The sequence below is a fragment of the Pempheris klunzingeri genome, chromosome 19 (genome assembly GCF_042242105.1).
Source record: "Pempheris klunzingeri isolate RE-2024b chromosome 19, fPemKlu1.hap1, whole genome shotgun sequence".
Taxonomy (NCBI): Eukaryota; Metazoa; Chordata; class Actinopteri; order Acropomatiformes; family Pempheridae; genus Pempheris; species Pempheris klunzingeri.
In genome coordinates this window covers 15,457,097-15,476,448 of record NC_092030.1, presented here as the reverse complement: position 1 = coordinate 15,476,448, position 19,352 = coordinate 15,457,097, and the positions used below count along the sequence as shown (strand labels likewise).

Genomic DNA, 19,352 nt, shown 5'->3' with positions numbered 1-19,352 from the left:
TGTATTTCCGTTGGCAGCAGTTTATGAATTATGTGAGATAACTTACATGCATACTTATGAGCATACTGATAAAACAGGCCCATTGTGTGAAGCAACAAAATGACTCGTGACTGCCACATCCATCCCATCCCTGCTGTATACTGTCCTTTTTATTTGAACACTCTCATTTGAAGCTCGGAGTGATGCATTAGTGTGCAGATAAGGATTAAGATTGAGTCACTCTTCCTGCCCTCTCTAGATATGCGTATTGAGTCATCCTTCAGCAGGCTAATCAGCTTTGCAATATTTCTGGACAGTTGACGGCCAGGGCTGGGTATTGCCACCAAGTCCATGATTGATTTTGTCTGGTAAAAATAGGAGTATGTACTCACATGCGAACGAGAGGGTCACTGCTGAGCTGAAAGTGAGCAAATCATGGACAAATAAGCAGCTCACACACTGCAGGGCTCTGATGTCTGCGTTTCATCAGACAAAGAGCAGTGGTGCTCAAAACGAACCTTGGTGCAATAAAAAAGTGGACATTGGAGCCGTGCAGTGTACAAGCTGTTTATTTGTTTATTTCATGATTTTGTCCATTAACCACATCGTACATATAATTTCTGTTGTTGAGTTCTGTAACTGCTAAAGAAAGCCCTGAAGGAACTTTAAACACAATAAAGATATGCAGCGAAGGATTAGGATCTCAAATCTTTGACTTTCTTGACTTCCTCTTCTGTCTGATCATACAGTGGAATGTTGCTGTTTTCAGGAAGAGAGGCTGATATAATCTGATACATACTTCTGGTTTGAAAGTTATGAATGCAATAAAACAGCGAGTCGCTGGTTATAGTAAAAGCAGACAACATATAGATGCTATATAGAAACATTCGTCTTTTTTAATATATTTTTTTATACTGTTACTAATTTTTGTACTTTACATATGTGTATATATATATATTTATATTTATATTTATATATGTATATTTCTTTTTCTTATTTTTACATTTTTATATTTCTATTTATGTCTTGTGGTATGTTAAATGGGAGAGGTCAGACGAAATCTCATTGTACTTTGCTGTATGATGACAATAAATTCTGATTCTGATTCTGATTCTGATTCTGATTCTGATTCTGATTCTGATTCTCATTCTTTTCCCAGGGTTTCCGCGGGGACTCTGTCACTACTCAGGTGCCGAAGAAGGACGCAGATGGACTTTGTCGACTCTCTCAGGCAGCTCTCTGCCTGTTTGAGGAGGTAAGAGAGTTTTTAGTTACATACTATAACTTATAGCAACTGTTAGGAACTGCTATATTTTCAGTACCTGTCTTTGTGGACCTCACCCTCCTTCCTTTTGACAGATTTGTAACCTGGCATCCTACTGCCTGTGCTCCTGCAGCACTGATGCAGCTGCTCCTGGTACGGAGAGCGACACTGTCATGGTTTATGTGTGGGGCAGCAACAGCAGCCACCAGCTGGCAGAGGGAACTCTAGAGAAAATCCTGCTGCCAAAGTTGACTCAGGGCTTCAGTGATGCCCAAATGGTATGGCTATGACATATCCCCATATGTGTGGGAACTACTTTTGATATTTCTTTGTTCTTTTTTCAGAACACTCAGAGTTGTACTCATGTCCAAAAGATTCCCATCTTTAATTATATAATTTCTCGTCATTCTCTGAATTATTAAAAAAAATACCTACATTCAAAAAGAACAAAATTGACTTCTAAAACACCCACACCAGACTCACTGCAATCTGTTTTTTGACTTCAGTACACATTTGTGGGTGAGAATAACTGAAAGCATGCCATACTGCCACCTTACATCTCAGTTTTTAATGTCCTTACTTTTCCCCACTTGGTTCGACTTTTAGATTGAGGCAGGCCAGTACTGTACCTTCTCAGTATCTGCAGATGGTTCAGTGAAAGCATGTGGAAAAGGCAGCTATGGCCGCCTGGGCCTGGGGGACTCCAACAACCAGTCCATGCCCAAGAAACTTGTCCTGGAGCCACACAGGAACATGAAGAAAGTGTCGTCATCCAAGGGCTCTGATGGTCACACATTGGCCATTACTGTAGAGGGAGAGGTAAGAAGTTAAAATGACCACTGATACATATTTCACAGGTTTGCCTACTTTTTGACATTTGTCACATAATGCATTCAGGTGTTTTCCCTCAATGTTTTAAAGAACATTTTACAGTCAATTCTTGATGGTGACAAAACAGCGTAAAACCAGTCAAGCTAACAGCATGTAAGAGTCATGCGTTGCACTTACTGCTTTTCCTGTGACTTCCACTTCCTCTGCATCTGTTAATGAGATTTTAATCGACATGAGATTATCCACTTTCTTTATAATGAATTGAAAAATATTCTAAATATTTCTTTCAGGTGTTCAGCTGGGGTGATGGAGAATATGGAAAACTGGGCCATGGCAACAGCGCTACTCAGAAATACCCCAAAATAATTCAAGGGCCGCTGTTTGGCAAAGTAAGCTTGTTGGAGAAACAATGGACAGGAAATCTCTCATGGATGTTGCCGTCTAGTTTTAGTTACATGTGATTTAACATATTTCTTATGTGTTATGCTACTCTGCCAGGTTGTTGTTTGTGTGTCTGCTGGATACAGACACAGTGCTGCTGTGACCAATGATGGAGAGCTCTATACCTGGGGAGAAGGTGACTTTGGCAGACTTGGTACATACCTTATTTCTCAGTTTGCTTGTGCTTATTTGTCACAGTCATTTCAGTAAAATCCCTCATCTGGTATGTTAGCGACAACCTCTGATGTCCTCTGCTGAGCAGGTCACAGTGACAGTCAGAGTCGGAACGTGCCCACACTAGTGAAGGACATCAGTGGTGTAGGGCAGGTGGCCTGTGGCAGCTCGCACACCATTGCCGTGGCACAGGATGGACGCACTGTGTGGTCCTTTGGAGGAGGGGACAATGGTAAGTTGTCATACATTTTGAATGTAAGGTTTTAATTTTATGTACAAAACATAAATAAGAATGATTGAGCAGAAAATCTGATGGCTTTCATGAAAATAACACACTTTTGACACACAGTTTTTTGCTTAAGTGACCACACGACACAACTGTGGTACTTTATGTACCACGTCGTTTCTAGTCTATCTTAACAGAAATATCTTGAGCTTGTATGAACTAATAGTGGTATTCTTACATGACTCACCGTTGCAGGTAAACTAGGTCACGGAGACACTAATCGTGTGTATCGCCCCAAAGTCATAGAAGCCCTCCATGGGTTTATCATCAGGAAAGTGTGTGCTGGCAGCCAGTCATCTCTGGCCCTTACCTCTGCAGGACAGGTGAGATTCAGCATTTTGGGCCAGACATGGATTTCCAGTGTCAGAATCAGCTAGTACCGCATTATGTTTCTTTGTGGATCAAAACAAGACGTTTACACTTACAACTCTTTGAAAAAGTACTTCACTTGTGTAAAACTGATCTGCTGACCAAAGAGCAGTGATAATGTCAAAATGTCTAACCTAAGCTTATTCTTTCTACATTCTCTCTATGAAAAGCTTTTACTTTGAAGGAGCATACTGACACCATCTTAGCTATTGCCACTCTCATTCTTCATCTGCACTTGATATGTGATTCCAAAAAAATATACACCGTAGGTTTGATTTCATCTTTAATACATTGGTGGAATACAAAGGCAAATAGGTAGATAAAGAAAGGACCAGATAAATAACTTTATCAATAATACATACGCTTGTGTTTCTTGTTATTTATTTATTTAGGTGTTTGCATGGGGCTGTGGCTCGTGCTTAGGGTGTGGCTCCTCAGAGACGACCTCTCTGAGACCCAGGTTCATAGAAGACCTGAGTATCACCAAGATTATTGATATCTCATGTGGAGACAGCCACTGTCTGGCTCTGTCCCATGGTAAGAGACCCTCCACTGTTAACAATCACTTACTTAGATGCTTACTATGAAGAAGAACAAGAATAGAGACCTTGCTTTCTTAATAATTGTTTAATTTTGACTAGAATTGTAACATTTTCAAGGTTTGTTAAAGGGATATTAAAAGTGTGAATGTGCTCTGACTGCAATGTCCGCTGCTCTCCTCTCATCAGAAAATGAAGTGTATGCCTGGGGGAACAACACCATGGGCCAGTGTGGGCAAGGCCACACTTCAACACCAATTACCAAACCCAAGAAAGTGCTTGGTCTAGAGGGGGTCTCGATCCAGCAAATCACCGCTGGCACCTCTCACAGCCTGGCTTGGACTGCAGTTCCTACCGACCGGTAAAGACTCATCTTGTTTGAAACAGTTTCAAGTGTTTATTTTCTGTCCACTAGGATTAATGTCTGCTTTTTTTTTTTATATGATGGAATGATTGGAATTGTGGAAAATATATTCTGTTCATCTACACTGTAAAGATATGCGATCTCACTAAATAAAGTGGCATTGAGTGGCATCTCTGTGTTTCAGAGCATTTCAGTGTTCAGCACTGTTCTATACTGCTGAGCTGTTATTTCCCCATCCCCTGTCAAAGCTGTCCTTCTATCTGACCCATTTGTGCTGACACAACTTTTTTTTAAAGCAGCTTGTTCTTTTTTCCAGACAACTGGTGGCATGGCACAGGCCCTTTTGCGTCGACTTGGAAGAGAGTACATTCGCCTACCTACGCAACTTCCTGGAGAGTTACTGTGATGGGATTGGGAATGACACACCCCCTGCCCCATTCTTATCTAAAAGGTATGAAATTAAATGAACACAGCACTGCATCAGTTAGGATTATAACATACAACCTGCTACAGAAGATTCTATTTTATTATTTCGATTTGTAACCACATTCAATACAGAATCACATGCAAAAAATATCTGTGTTCTGTTTTGAAAAGTGACTTCTTTGTGGTCTGTTGAACTCTGATGAGTTGAATCTACAATATGTTTTCATCCAGTGGCATAACCATACATTCGCTTTCCCTCCTAGCCACTTAATGTTACACTCTGTATGTTTTCCTCAGGGACCACCATCAGTTCCTTTTGCTGTGCATGAAGCTGCTGTCCATCCACTTGTCCTTGGCCCATGCTGGGGGCACTGGTGCCATGGTTTTGGGGGCTCAGGGCAGGCCCCTGAGAAACCTGCTCTTCAGGCTCATAGACACTAACATGCCAGAATCCATACAACAGGTACACAGTCTGTCCCTTATTAGATTATTTTCACAATATGTTTACGCTGACATATGACAGGAGGAATTGAAGGAATTGATGTCAGCTGCTGGTGTGGGAACCAAGAAAATAATTACTATTTTGTGTCTAAATTAAAGTGTGAACTGGTTTGTTTTATTTTAATTATTGCTGGCAGTAAATGCTAACCCTTGATATCCATATGCTTTTTCATCTTGTGTTTACAATCCTGTCCATCCTCAGGCAGTTCTGAACACACTGTCAATTGGTGCTTCCCTGCTGCTGCCTCCACTGAGAGAAAGAACAGAACTCCTCCTGTCACTCCTTCCTCAGGGCCCTCAGAGCTTGAATGTCCTCTCTAAAGGACAGGTATGTGGAGCTCCTTCAGTTATATTTATTGTTTCAATATCAGTCTGGTATGTGGTTTTATAGACAAAGCTATGGTAAACTCAGGACATACAAATTGCCATATAAAGGATATCCATTCTGCCTTGGCTGCTCGGCTTTCCAGATAGTTAGCTGATGGATGGATGGATGGATGGATGAAGCTAGCAGTGTGTTTGTCAAAATCATACTGCCAAGTTGGAGCGTTGCTAGGCAATATGTGTCGAAGACTGCTTGGATGTGAACATTTGTGACTGTAAAAAAAATCTTCTCCACAGAAATGTTTAGTCAAATACTAGACGGTTCTCTCTTCTTCTTTCCTTTGCATCTTTCAAAGCGTCTGCAGTTAGACATGGTCCTCAGCAGCCTTCAGGATCAGAGCCATGTAGCTTCTCTACTAGGTTACAGCAATTTTGGGGAGGTGACAGCCCTGGGACCCCCTCTGACACCAGCTATATCAGTCCGTCCACCCTCCTCATCCAGCTCCGTGGAGACCTATGACCCTCTGCACTTAGCAGAGGTGCTGCTCAGAACCCTGCTCCTCAGTATAGGCTTTTACACGGTATGCAAAATAGGACCCTGTGCGTTTGTGTGCGACTTTGTGTTGAACTGAAAAGAGATTTACATTTCAACTTTTAGACAAATGTCAAAAATTTTACAAATCTTGCTGTATTTTCTGGATACTTTGGTGAATATTGTGCATTGAATGAGAATGATGTTCCTACTCCTCTACATGCTTTCTGTTTTTGTGGCTGTTCACATAGGAGCGAGCATTTGGGGAATTGGAGAAAAACAGTGACAAGCAGCTATCAAATGAAAGCCAGAGACAGACTGATCCTCCTTCACACTTCCACCAGCTGCTATCTGGACTTCACAAACACCTCCTCGCCCATTGCTACATCCATTCCAGCCCTGAGGTACAATTTTTCTGTGAAACTGTACACAATGGTCTTAAGCTGACACATCATCTATATTTAAACCAAATATTTTATCCAGAGCTCTGTAATCATGTAGTTGCAATTATGTTCACACTGATTCTGCTGTTCTGTAGGATGACAGCAGTGTAATGCTGCTCCGTGAGCATCTTTACCTGCTGCTGCCCTGTGCTGCTGAGACACTCAGGAGATCCACCAAACTGTTGAAGGAGAGTTCTCTGGATAAGCAAATAATCAAGAAGCTGCACAGTAAGAATAACTTCTCTTAACAAGTCTGGGTCATTATAATCTAGTTACCCTGCCAACAAGTCACATAACAACAAAAAATATGTAGGAAAGTAAAGATCTAGCTCAGGTGTCTCTTTGTTATAAATTAATGGGGAGTGGAAGGGCACTGCAAATATCTACGTATGCATAAGGTAGGGCACTGTGTACCAAAGACAGTGTCAGGTCTAATTGTCTGTCTTTATTTATTCATAAAATTTCACAGTTAGGTTCATAGATTTTAGAGCAGTGAACAGTTGGGTCAGCCAGCACTCACAAGCACATATATGCATATTACAAATGTATTTTAAAATCCATGATCAAATTTTCCTCTTTACTTCTAAATCTGTTTGTCTGTCCATCTGTATACCTCAGTTATTTCTATCAGTCACTCTAATCCCCCTCTCTCATCTCAATCCTTGTCCCAGTGGTGTTGTACAACTCAGTAGCTGGCAGCCTGCTGTGCCAGGTAATGTACTCCTTGCTGCTATTGCCCCTGGGCACGGTTCAACCTCTCCTGAGCCATTTACTGGCATTGTTGGAGCACCTCAATGATTTCAACAGGTTGCTGCCAGAGACTGGCCTCTTGGAGGAACAAGAACTCAGAGTTGAAGTTCAGAAAACGTGTTTCGGTTAGTAAAAACCTGACCTAAATGTTTCACACATATTTTTGTTGTTATTAGTTGTTACAACAGTGTAGTTTTTAGAGGATGGATCATTTCTACCCATAAGACAATACAGACTAGTTTAACAATGACAAGGGATCTTCCTGACAGATAAAAGTGAAGAAAACCCATGCCTTGGACAGCTGCCAGAGGAGGAGGAATGCAAGTGGGTTTGGCTGTTGGATCTGGAACGGTCCGTAGCGTTGGTAGTCGGCCGTTGCCTTGGTGGTATGCTGCAAGGCCCGCCGCCCTCGCTTCAGGAGAAAACATCAGAGTTCTGGCTATCAAATATCCTCCTCAGGAACGGGCTTGAGATGGACTTTGGACAGCTGGGTATGAAAACATACTGCTTGCTCTCTGTGCTTTCATAAACGCATGGATACAGTGAGGCGGATGGCATGCAACAAGTCTACCTAGCTTATTTTACATGGTATACATCTTAGACCATGAGGCCACAGGGATGACCTGAAGGACGCCTTTAAGCTAATATCTAATTTTATTATGCAATAGTGGAAATAAACTGTGTAGTTTATGTACTTGTTCTGTATCCCTGTGATGCTTTGTCCTGTAGACTCTAGCATGTCATGGCTGACTGAAGTGGTACTGCTTGGCAGCAGTGATGCCAGACTGGCAGAGCTCAATCTGAATGAGGACACCAGGACTTTACTAGAACTGGCACTGGGATCCTCCAGAGGATCTGCAGGTGGCCTGTGGCAGAAGATGGAGGAGTATGCTCACAGCAAAGGTACAATAACTTTCACATGTATGTCATGATATAAAATATCCAGGTTATAATGGACTAATTGCCAATTTTGAAAGTTGTGTGAAAAAAGATATGATGAATATTATGCATCTGTATACATGTACATCATATATACAGTTTTAAATTTTGGTCTTTAGATTATGTGTTTTTCCTTTTTGTCACTTTGTTGTAATTGAGCTGTGTTGTTTTGCTGTGTGAGCAGAATGGGAGAGTGGAGGCTCCTCAGGCGACTGTTTGCTGCAGACTGTGTGTCGCTGCAGTCTTGCTGCTCTTTTGAAACACACTGGGCTGCAGAATGAGGCCTGTTGGCAGGACAGGTCAGAACATAAATGTAATATTTACTGAAATGCAAGGGTTGTTTTTTTTTAAACAACCCTTGAATGGCTAGTTATGTGTTGAGATTTATGTGTTTAAAATGCCACTTTTAAAGAATAGAAACATATGAATTAAGCATGTACTGTGGAAGATTCATACTGCAATTCACAGCAATGCTAATTATCCATTTTATTTATCCACTTTACCTTGAGACAGATATGAGCCCTGTGAGATGCTGTTAGACGTCTATGAAACAGTTTATAAAATCAGAAGCACTCTGTTGGCCCATAAAAACTCTCCAAGGACATCACAGGTGCAGACTGTTGCCAAACAGGTACCATTACTAAAATTGCTCCACTTTAAATCATTATCAAATACATGTAATGCTGATACTTTGGACTAAGTTAGATTATATTATCGAATAAAAAGAATGATTTATGAGGATCTTAATAATTGAACTGTATATATTACAACAAAATATTGCTGGACTGTGGTGATATTAACAATTATTGGACCCTTTTATGCTTTCTATTCAAGAGGCAGTTTGTGATCCTCATTTAGTTTTCCTCCATATTAAAAAGGGCATTATATAATAAAACATGAAAAAACACGGGTGTATTTAACACATTTTTTGAATTACAGACCACTCCATCTCCCCAAAGTCCTGATACAGACAGGGAAGTGCCAAGTACCTCAGTTGAGCAGGTGGGAAAGGATCATGAGCAGCAGTCAAGAGGTCACTGTAGCCGGGAGGTGCAGGTGCCCCCAACCCCCACAGCAAACCACAACCAGGAAGAGCTCGCAGAGGAGGACACATTTGGCAACAGCCGTATGTACCTGTCAGGTTAGAAATGCATATCTCTATTTCTGCCCTTCCTCCAGCAATGTTAAATGTTGTTATTTTATATCTTAATGCTTATAGGCAGACAGACCCAGACAGAAACACACAATACACTTGCACACTGTGCATCATCATCACCATCACAGCACATCTGATCCTTAAGCTATCCTTCCTGTCTCTGCAGAAGTCCTAGAATCATTCATGGCCACCCGGGAGGCCATGCAAGTACAGCAGAATGTGACAGTGTACGAATCCTTTGGCACCTCCACCCTCCCCAGCAGCATGGAGAGCCCGGTCAGCCCAGAGAGGGAGCTGGATCCCAGGCAGCAGTGGGAGAAGCAGAGGGAATCCGAGGAGAGCTTGTCTTTCTCTGCCACCTGCCATCTGGTGGTGTCCCGTTGTCTCTTCCTCCTGCTGGGGGTCAGGCCTGCTTGGGTGGAACCCAGCGAAAGGGAGAATAGTCAAGTTCTGAACACTGGAGCAAGGTAGAGTTTGTGTTAGGCAACGTATGCATTGTTTGTTCTGTTTTAGAGCAGTTCTGCTTTCTGTGAGGTGTTTCTGAATTGTGTGCATCATCTCACATTTAGGAAATCAACAACAGAATTCTTTATGATGTCTGTCGATGGCCGAAAACAAGTGAGTTTTATGCAACACAAAAATTTTGCCCCTTAGTTCCTCATTAGTGCTAATGTGCTGTCTGTTTTTTTTGTAGTCTGACCAATCCAAAAACTCCTTGGGATCCTCCAAGAATAAAATGGGTAAGAGTCATCTTTTTGGGTCAGCATAGATTATTTCATTTCCATGGAAAAGTACCGTAGCATGACAGGAAGAGCAGTCTCTTATTGGACTAACTTCTTTACTACTCATTGTCAGGGAGAAAAATTGCTCCAACTATTTTTTTCCTAAAGAAAGTAACGCTGAATAATAACAACTGTGGGAGGTGTTAAGGAATAATATCAGAGAACACAGAGACAGTACTGGCCTAAATTCTTCTGGTCTGTCTGTTCCAGGCTTACCTCTGTGTTCTCTGGGCATCATGAAAGACGCTTGGGATCGCCTGCGGCAGTGTATCAGCCCATCCACCTCTATGTCCCACTATGGCAACAACACATTGCCTATTCTTAACCAGGTGTTCCACTTTGTCTGTGGAAGCCTGATCCACTTGTCAAACTCCTCACCAACACTGCCAGGTGGACAAACTTGTGGTCAGGCAGATCCAAAGGCCATTGGTTTTGCTATCCTGCAACAGCAACAGAGGGCTGAGGTAAGACTTTTCGGTTTTAATAACAAGCAAACAGTTAATTATCACTTCAGAACTGCAGTAATGCCCGCAGCTGTTTGTTCTTTTATTGATTTGAACATGTTTGCAGTGTTTTTACGTCTCATTAATGTAATGGCAGAAGTAACCAGCCACATAAGCCACTGATTGCGACTGATTAAAAATAAATATATACACACAGGGGTGGTCTGTGAATGCATTTTAAGGGCTCAGCTAATGACTGACTATTCTCTTTGTTCTGATCAGTTGCGTCTGGAGGCCTTGTGTCAAATGTCATCCTTCCTGTCTAAGATGGAGGAAAAAAGCAGTGGGCTCATCGTCTCCCCTCAGTTTCCTGCATTGTTGCAGTCTGTGCAACTTCAGTTCCTCTCTGGATGCTTTGCTTTGGGAACACAAATCATTGGCTCTCACTCTGGAGCTAATTATGAGACGCAGCATTACATGGTACACTTAATAATCACACTATCACAATGTTTGTGCATGTGTTTATGATCAGTGCAGACAGTAAGAATGAATGGTTGAATATTAAATTCACACCAGATGAAGAGATGAGAAACATGTTCATTTGCTGTGTTTCTCCTGCATTAATGTCTTATATGAACTACTTTTCAATCCCTCTCATCTCAATCCAGTCTGGTACGCATTCAGCTTCTATTGAAACGCAAAGAGAGCTACAATCTGCAGCCCAAACCTTCTACCAGCAGGTGGTGTGCGTTCTCAAACAGATGGTCCTGTTGGAAAGAGAAAATCCAGGTTTTTAACATGCTATGCTTTCATTTGGCCTTTTACTACCTATTTTGTTTTGTAGCAGTTTTTACTGTAGTTTGCATGTTGTTGAGATCTTGTCTCCATCGTACCCAGGTTCCTGCCAGCACCTTCTCCTTGCTACAATGTTTGCATTGAATTTCTGCTACCAACCAGTGGACCTGGTGCTGGTCATCAAATGTGGTATCCTGGAAATACTTTCCATAATGACCAACAACAGCTGTGCACTGATGAACCAGGGCTGGTTTGCAGCCTCTACATCTGGATCCATGCTCTTAAGCGGGGCTGTTAAACTAGCTTGCGCTCGGCTGCTTCAGATATTGACTGTGGCTGCAAGGTGAGAATGAAGATACTGTAAAAGCTGTAATGAAGTGTGCATCATTTAATTCATTAAAAAATGAAATTACACTTTGGTGTTTACATTTGCATACCAAATTGTTCTGTACTCTCAGCTCCTGTGAGGATTTGCTGCCTTTGGATGTATCCCATGCCCTAATGGAAGTGATGTGTGAGCAGCTTCAAAATATCCTGCATACTTTCCACCAACAGCAGACAGCAGAGAGAGGAACAGCTGACAGAACAGACCTGGACTCCAGCAGCAAGAGCGCAAATCTAACTGGTGTTGCAAATTTAGCAGTTTCATACTTGACTGAAATATTTTTTTAAAGTCACAATGAGCCATTTTTACAGCCCTTCTGTTTTTGAGTATAGTTTTCCCTCTTTTTGTTGTTTTAGGAGCAGAAAGCAGCAAAGTGGTTGAATCTCAGCTTGCAGATTTCTTGGTGTTTCTGAGGCGTGTACTGTCACTAAGAGTGATGAAAAGACTTTCTACTTTTGTCAAATGGATCGATCCACTCATGGCCATAATTTCACAGAAGTGCACTTTAGGTAAAACAATTTAAGATGATAAATTAAAAACCAGACTGATGTTGTTGAGTTCTGCTCAGTTAATTTGTTTCTTTTTAATCCCCTGTGCACCTCCACCATCCTCTTTTCAGGATCTCCATGCTTCCATAACCTTCGCACTAAGCTTTTGGCCTTCCATGTTTTAGAAAGATTGTTGCCTGCTTGTTCTGAGCCTGTTCAAATTCAGCAGGTATGAGGTGAAAGATGCACATGCAACATACAACTCAATTACCTTAAGAAGACATAAATGGATTCAATAGGCTGACGGACATGTTTTCCTTTTTCCTGTTTTCTTGTAGATTGTCAAACAACTCTTTCAGCTGTTGTCTGTTTATATGTGGAAGGAGCCACTAGCTGAGAGGAACCATGAGGAGGCAACTGAAAAAGACAAGAGGGTAACACTGTTTACTATATAATACTGCTATATATAATACTAGTTTAAAACTTATATAATATACAAGTATAGTTCCAGTGTATTACTATGTAAAATCAATTTGCAAACATTTTTAACCCTTTATCACTGATCACCTTTTTCATACAGTATGAGACACGATTCTTTTTAGAGTAAAAGTTATTCAAAATGTTCCTGAAAATCCTTCATCTTAAGTTCTGTGTTCTTAATTATTTAACTTGTTTTTTGATTTGCCAAGTCAATACAACACGTATTGTATTTAAATGGTAAAAATGGCGTCTGAGCTTTGCGTTCACTACATTAAAATACATCTCAGCGTATTCACAATTCAATCACAATCTTTCCAAATAACCAAGCCGATCATAATCTTCATAACAATATCAGAAAAGGTACTTGCCTTTCTTAACAACTGAAAATGGTGAATCAGTGCAGTAATCCAAGAACCAGAAAATGTTCTGTTTAGGAAGAAGAAGAAGTCACTCCTGGCAGAAGTGAAATTGAAAACAGCAGGGCTACTTGATAGAACAGATGGGCCTGTTCTCCACGGTTGGGGTGGGAGAGAGCAAACAAATAAGAGCAGCTTTGATTAGTGTCAAATTAAAAAGAGCACAACAATACTATGTAATTCTACAATAAAATTTGATAACTGTCATTTGAAAATGTGATTTAATCATTAGTCATTGTCATTTAATCATTAGAACTTTGTTAGCAGTTACTTAAAACACTTAAACCTTTTCCATTTTCATATGATTTTTACATTGATTATGTGTCAGATTGTGCTGAGTGAAGCAGTTAATGTCCCCTGTATTTTACATCCACTGTGTCTCAGTGTCATGTTGTTCTATCACTTCATATTCATATTTTTCTTTATATTTATCTACTGTTATTGCACTCTGCAACATTTGATTAATGTATTTTTGAGTGTTTTTTCCAACTCATGTTTTGCAGAATCCTGGCAGCTATGATGAATGTATTCCCATTGGAGATTTTTCCTTTGACCCACACAAACTAATCTGCTGTTCTTTGGAGAGCGGCAACATCCTCTCCCATGGCTCTGGTGGGAAAGGTTACGGCCTGGCAACCACTCCCATCACATCTGGCTGCTTCATTTGGAAGGTAAGGACTGGTATCTACATGAAGACACTCACACAGTTAAGGTTAATCTGCATGTATTGCTCATTGCCCACATTTTACTGCTCAAATGTTTAAAAAACATGATATATGAAATGTCTTTCCTCAGTTCTACATTACCAAAGAGAACAGAGGCAATGAGGGCACATGTGTCGGAGTTTCACGCTGGCCGGTCAGAGATCACAACCACCATACCACCACTGACATGTGGCTATATCGTGCCTATAGTGGCAACCTGTACCATGGAGGGGAACTGGTCCGCACGCTTCCTTCCTTTACCCAGGGCGACACCATCACCTGTATCCTGGACATGGAGGCTCACACCATATCATTTGCTAAGAACGACAAGGTCTGAATCAAATATTCACAGTTAGCATTCAGGGCTATTATTCGCTGTTGTGTTTTTCTGAATTTGTTGCATGTTTGTGTTTTTCTGCTAGGAGCCAAAGTTGGCATTTGAGAGTGTGGTTGCCTCTGAACTGTACCCTTGTGTGTTGTTCTACAGCAGTAATCCAGGAGAGAAGGTATTTGATGCACTGGTCATACTATAGGCATTTACTCCACAGAGCAACTGGCACTGTTATCACCCATCTTTAAATCCTCAAAGGCCTTAAAGTGTTTTTGCCACCAAACATTGTGGTTATTAATCATGTCCAGCCATAGATAATAAAAATGTAATTGTAGAACTAGAAGGCCCCTGTATTTTACATTAATAATTGGACCAAGAAACTGCACATACCCACCTTACGTTAAAGGCAAAGAGAACAGACAACTGGCTACTCATACAGTGACATGACTGCTCAGTGAATGTGAGGGAACACTAACAATAGGCATATCTTTTGCGCTGTAATTTGTAAAGCAAATGAAGATGTGTTCCTTGGATATTCCATGCAATTTTCAGAATTGTCACGTCATTTTACTTCAAGAACATTTTGCAGTGCAACAAAATGATTCCCCTGTATTTCTCACAGGTGGCACTGCGTGAGCTCCAGATGAGGGGCATGCCCAGTAATCTACTTCCTGGAGAGCCTCTCTGCAGCCCTCGGACCACAGTGCTGCTGGAGTCAACAGTGCAGCTGCTCCGTAGGCTCCATCAGTGTGACCAGTGGGCCTCGCACATCAACCAGTACATCCACGCCCACCTGGAGCTCATTGGTCCCCTGCTGAAAGAGGATGACGTGGGAAGCTTCGGTGCAGGTCAGATACAGCTTGGCCAGTCTCTACAGGCACTCTTCAGCCCACCCAATTTTACACCACATTGCTAGCAAAACTTAAAGTTCCATCTCTTAACCGTACTGGCAAATAGATTAAGATAATGAAAAATCTTAATGAAAATTATCCCTGTCAGCCAGGCAAGTATCACACTATCTTTCAGTTATGTGAAACTAAATTGAAGTTAACAATGGAGTCTTTTAGTAATTCCCTGTAGACCACAAAGCAGTGACAGTAGGACAAGCAATGAACGACTGGTTTAAAGAACAGATGGATGAAAACTGTTTGATTTTGTATATCTGTTGCTTGAACATTTATCACTGGCTGGACACACTGTCCAGTATTTGAAAATCAATATTGAATCCAATGGATGAATTTTATGAAATGTATTATACTTATTTTCTCCTATTACTTATTAGTCTTTGTTTGCGACTTACTGTCTCACATTCTCTTGCAGTCCTCAGTCCCACACAGTTTGAGAAAGAAGACAATGAAAGAGATAAAGATGTCGGTGGTGGTGACACAGGGGAATTGTTGGCACATCGTCGATCCCTATCGGAGGCCAAGCTGGCTGCTCTTTGCTCTGAAGTGTGGCCTGTACTGGCCCTGATCGGAGGAGTGGACAATGGTCTGCGGGCTGGAGGCCTGTGCCTGCACAAGTCCAGTGGGCGCAAGGCCATTCTGCTGGGAGTTCTGAAAGAAGGAAGCTCCCTGGCCAAACTTCAGTGGGAGGAAGCAGACCTCTCTGTCAGGTATTATAGATATATATTCATACGTCCACTTATTTATGATAGCTTGATTCTCATTAACTTCCATTAAACAATTCTTATATTTTTCTTGTCTTGGTTCTTTCAGCATGTTATTACTCTGTATAATTCCTTTCTGTTAGTGTTTATTTTTCCTCCTCTGTAATTTGTCTAACATTTTACTTTATTTCCATCATTTACCCCCCTGATCTTACTTTCTTCTTGCTTCTCCCCCTTCATTCTTTAATCCATTAATCCCTGTTGAATCCGTCCTGGTGTCACTCCATGCTGTATCTGTGGGTTCTTCCCATCCTTCCCAATAACTAAGCTCCATGAATTCTTGGTCACCCAGCGACACGCCGATCATCTCATTGGAGCCCTGTGACATATCCTGCTGCGATGTCACCCCACTCGGAGGCCTCAAACCGACGGTGTTGTTAGATCTGATTTATTTGATGGGGCTGCTGGAGGAGCAGGGATGGCTGGGTGCTTATCCAGCCCCTAAAAGGAAATACTCAGAGGAGAACATGAAAGAGAGTGAGATGCAGTGCTGTCTGGATGAAGACATGGCTGATGAAGCCAGATGGCCGACAGAAGATGAGAGGAAAAAGTTTAAGGAGCAGAAGGTTGAGACAGACCCATCACCGTCCTCAGTCAAAGATGCCACAAAGATCACTGACCATCAGGAGTTGAACTGTCCGTCCCAACCTCCCCAAACATCCCAAACCTCCAAAGTGGATGCGTTTGCCCTTGAACTAAGAGCAGTCAGAGTATCATACCTTCTCATAGGAGCTTTGAAATCCCTGACTGTCATTTTTAGCTGTGAGAAACTATCAGATTTGCTCCTAGTCCCTAAACATGACCCTCCCAACTCCTTAATGAGTCCCCGTTCCAGCCCAAACCCTGACCAGGCCAAGGCCAACAGCAAACAGTGGGATGAGAGTGCTGAGTTGAGATCAGTGCTGCAGTATGTGGTGCAGAGCATGGTGAAGTGGGCAGTCAGGCCCTGTCCCATCAAACAGAGCGTGTCTCTTGCTGACCTGGAAAGAGCTCAGATCATGATCTACAAAGGAGCAATTAGCAGGCTGCAGGAAGACAAAGAGCATAAAGGTATGTAGATTTATTTATTAAATTAAAAACACTTTGGTCTTCATTGTTGTTACATCACTGTGTTGAAGAGCTGTAGACGAGAAACTTGGACTTTTGTCAGACTTAAAGGCAGGGTCTGTAACATTGGAGAAACTAGCAACAGCAGCTGGATTTTGAAAGAAACCCAAAAAAAATGCCACCCCCCTCCCTTCAGGCCCCCTCCAGCGCCACTCCCCCACAACACACGTATGTGCACTGCCTGACTACTGCTGCAGTCCAGCGATGAGAAGACTGACCGTGGAGTGTTCTGCAGACAACTGCTGACTTTTGTGCAGCTAGCTCACTAACTTTAGCAATAAGTCCGCTGAGCCTTGTCGAGACTCTGTTCATGTGCAATGAGTGCAGGGGGCTGAATACGTGTAGGTTAGCAGGCAGGTCGGTCATCTGGACAAGCTTATTACAGGCCTGTGACAGCCACAAACAGCAGATTCAAACCAGTTGATTTATTGATAGAGAATTTCAACAAGTATAACAAAATAAGTACAAAATAAGTTACATGCCCTGCCTTTAAATCACAAAGATGAGGACATGGGACTTGAGTTGGACTTGTCACATATCAAGTTTCAACCATCTTTGTCTGAAACAATTAAGAAATAAATGCAACGATTTTTGGAAACTCCATTGAAAGTACTTGGTTGGCATTAGTGCTGCAGCTGTTGACTTTTCAGTTTTGATAATCTGCTGATTATTTTCTCAATTAATTGTTTAGTCTACAAAACAGAAAATGAGGAAAAATACATCACAATTTCCCAGAGCTGAAAGTAACAACTTAAACTGTCTTGCTTTATCTGAGCAATAGTGAAAATTCACAGATATTTGGTGCACAAGCATGTTAGTACAAGCAAAAGCATCAAAAATAACTAAAACTAGAACAATCAACTTAATTAATTCATTGCTTTTGGTATCAATTAATATTTATAGCTGTAGCTGGTATGTGAAAACACTATTGACACAGCTTTAAATGGAAAATGTTGAAATGCTGTGACATCCACTTTCAAATAATCCACTTTCAAACCTGTGAGACTTGCATAGTAACTTACAATTTACTTTTTGACCTGACTTGGACTTGTCCTCCTTGTCCTCCTTGTCCTGGGGAGTAGGACTGACAGAGTTTCAAACTGCTCTGTTTTGTTGTATCCAGGGTCAAAATAAAAAAACTTAACATTATATAGTATAATCATAAGCTTTGGGTGTGATCTGTCCTTCCTTTCAAACTTGTCCTTGCAGAATCTGGCCACCACTTGTCGTCTCATCCCATTTCCAAGTCCTCCAGCTCTGTTTCCTTGTACAGCGCGGGTTCAGAAGGCACCGCCATCTTTGGCCAATCAAACAGAGCCTCTGCCTCATCCTCCAATACTGACCTGGCATCTTCCCTGCCTACAAACCTGCAGGCAGACGGCCTTGATAATTTCAACCCTTTCTTTCCCATCAGCCTCCTGCAGTGAGTATAGAATGGGTTGTCAACCGCATCCTCAGAAGAATGTTGAATGGACACAAACGCAATAACAAAATATTTTTTTCAATTCGCAAGCTGTTACTGATTACTACAGATCTGTATCTTTTGGCAGCAGCAGCTTTTCTGAAGTCCAGGGAATGGGTGAGTTAGGATGTATATCAAAAAAGGAGAGTGAGGATTCTGCCTGTTTTTAACCAAGGCTGCAGCTCTGCCTGCTTGTTCTTCTCCTAACCCAGCCAACTGACTGTGTTAGTGTTATTCCTGCTTTCAAGAGGCAAAAAACAGCTTCAGTGCTATGTAATCAAACAGAAATAAAAATAAAAAGCCCCTCCGGGAGCAGAGTTTTGACAAGAACGGTACCAAGCTCTTTGCCAAAGACTCTCTCAGTACAAAGCACATATTGTACCACCTCCTCTGAATGTGAATTGATACCACAACAACAAATAGTGGGCTTGAGAAGGTTGAGAGTCAAATAACTGACATATATGGATACATGCTTTGTTTATTGTGATTTCGAGGCATCTCTAAGTGTAAAATACTCTTAAATGAAGCTCATTTTAATTCCTTCAGTTACTTTATATTTCAAATGACTGGTCAGGACTGAAAACTGGCAGTGTAGCACAACTTGCAGTGTGTTATTACTCTATATGCTGTATCTTCACTCCCTCTAGGCACATGGTCTTAACTCGGTTCCCTACGCTTACGGGCCTGGTTAGCACTCCCCCTGTGCTGCACCCTTGCTTCAGCCTGGCCAGCTCTGCTTCTTGTGATGCCTTCACAGAGCAGCAGACTAGCTTCATGGAACCAGGCCCCTGCAGCACACAGGCCAGAAGCAGCCTGGGTAAGAACAAGAGCAGAGACGTTAATGGGGGAAAAGCTGTCATACGTCAGCAGTTGACAGAAAAGAAACAAAATGTCTGATTTAAATGTCCCTCCTAATTTAGAATGAATGATAAACGACCTCCTGTGTTAAAGAGAATTAGCTTTGCTAATCGT

The 19,352-nt window shown here is 41.7% G+C and overlaps 1 protein-coding gene across 1 annotated transcript in view; it reads left to right on the top strand.

Annotated features, from left to right (window-relative positions):
* Window positions 1-19,352, top strand: part of LOC139218519 (probable E3 ubiquitin-protein ligase HERC1) — a 40,896-nt gene that overhangs the window by 3,949 nt on the left and 17,595 nt on the right. The window contains exons 3-42 of the mRNA XM_070850106.1: window positions 1,139-1,234; window positions 1,339-1,521; window positions 1,850-2,062; window positions 2,365-2,463; window positions 2,573-2,669; window positions 2,778-2,921; window positions 3,171-3,298; window positions 3,737-3,881; window positions 4,073-4,244; window positions 4,564-4,698; window positions 4,971-5,136; window positions 5,377-5,502; window positions 5,855-6,079; window positions 6,282-6,434; window positions 6,569-6,701; window positions 7,145-7,348; window positions 7,493-7,714; window positions 7,953-8,126; window positions 8,347-8,461; window positions 8,676-8,793; window positions 9,102-9,303; window positions 9,485-9,785; window positions 9,888-9,936; window positions 10,013-10,058; window positions 10,311-10,564; window positions 10,826-11,023; window positions 11,212-11,332; window positions 11,441-11,681; window positions 11,797-11,963; window positions 12,080-12,232; window positions 12,343-12,440; window positions 12,550-12,645; window positions 13,611-13,778; window positions 13,903-14,142; window positions 14,234-14,317; window positions 14,765-14,990; window positions 15,463-15,757; window positions 16,080-16,861; window positions 18,128-18,341; window positions 19,028-19,197. Coding sequence (XP_070706207.1) covers window positions 1,139-1,234; window positions 1,339-1,521; window positions 1,850-2,062; window positions 2,365-2,463; window positions 2,573-2,669; window positions 2,778-2,921; window positions 3,171-3,298; window positions 3,737-3,881; window positions 4,073-4,244; window positions 4,564-4,698; window positions 4,971-5,136; window positions 5,377-5,502; window positions 5,855-6,079; window positions 6,282-6,434; window positions 6,569-6,701; window positions 7,145-7,348; window positions 7,493-7,714; window positions 7,953-8,126; window positions 8,347-8,461; window positions 8,676-8,793; window positions 9,102-9,303; window positions 9,485-9,785; window positions 9,888-9,936; window positions 10,013-10,058; window positions 10,311-10,564; window positions 10,826-11,023; window positions 11,212-11,332; window positions 11,441-11,681; window positions 11,797-11,963; window positions 12,080-12,232; window positions 12,343-12,440; window positions 12,550-12,645; window positions 13,611-13,778; window positions 13,903-14,142; window positions 14,234-14,317; window positions 14,765-14,990; window positions 15,463-15,757; window positions 16,080-16,861; window positions 18,128-18,341; window positions 19,028-19,197 — 7,153 coding nt within the window. The remainder of the gene's footprint in view (window positions 1-1,138; window positions 1,235-1,338; window positions 1,522-1,849; window positions 2,063-2,364; window positions 2,464-2,572; window positions 2,670-2,777; window positions 2,922-3,170; window positions 3,299-3,736; window positions 3,882-4,072; window positions 4,245-4,563; window positions 4,699-4,970; window positions 5,137-5,376; window positions 5,503-5,854; window positions 6,080-6,281; window positions 6,435-6,568; window positions 6,702-7,144; window positions 7,349-7,492; window positions 7,715-7,952; window positions 8,127-8,346; window positions 8,462-8,675; window positions 8,794-9,101; window positions 9,304-9,484; window positions 9,786-9,887; window positions 9,937-10,012; window positions 10,059-10,310; window positions 10,565-10,825; window positions 11,024-11,211; window positions 11,333-11,440; window positions 11,682-11,796; window positions 11,964-12,079; window positions 12,233-12,342; window positions 12,441-12,549; window positions 12,646-13,610; window positions 13,779-13,902; window positions 14,143-14,233; window positions 14,318-14,764; window positions 14,991-15,462; window positions 15,758-16,079; window positions 16,862-18,127; window positions 18,342-19,027; window positions 19,198-19,352) is intronic.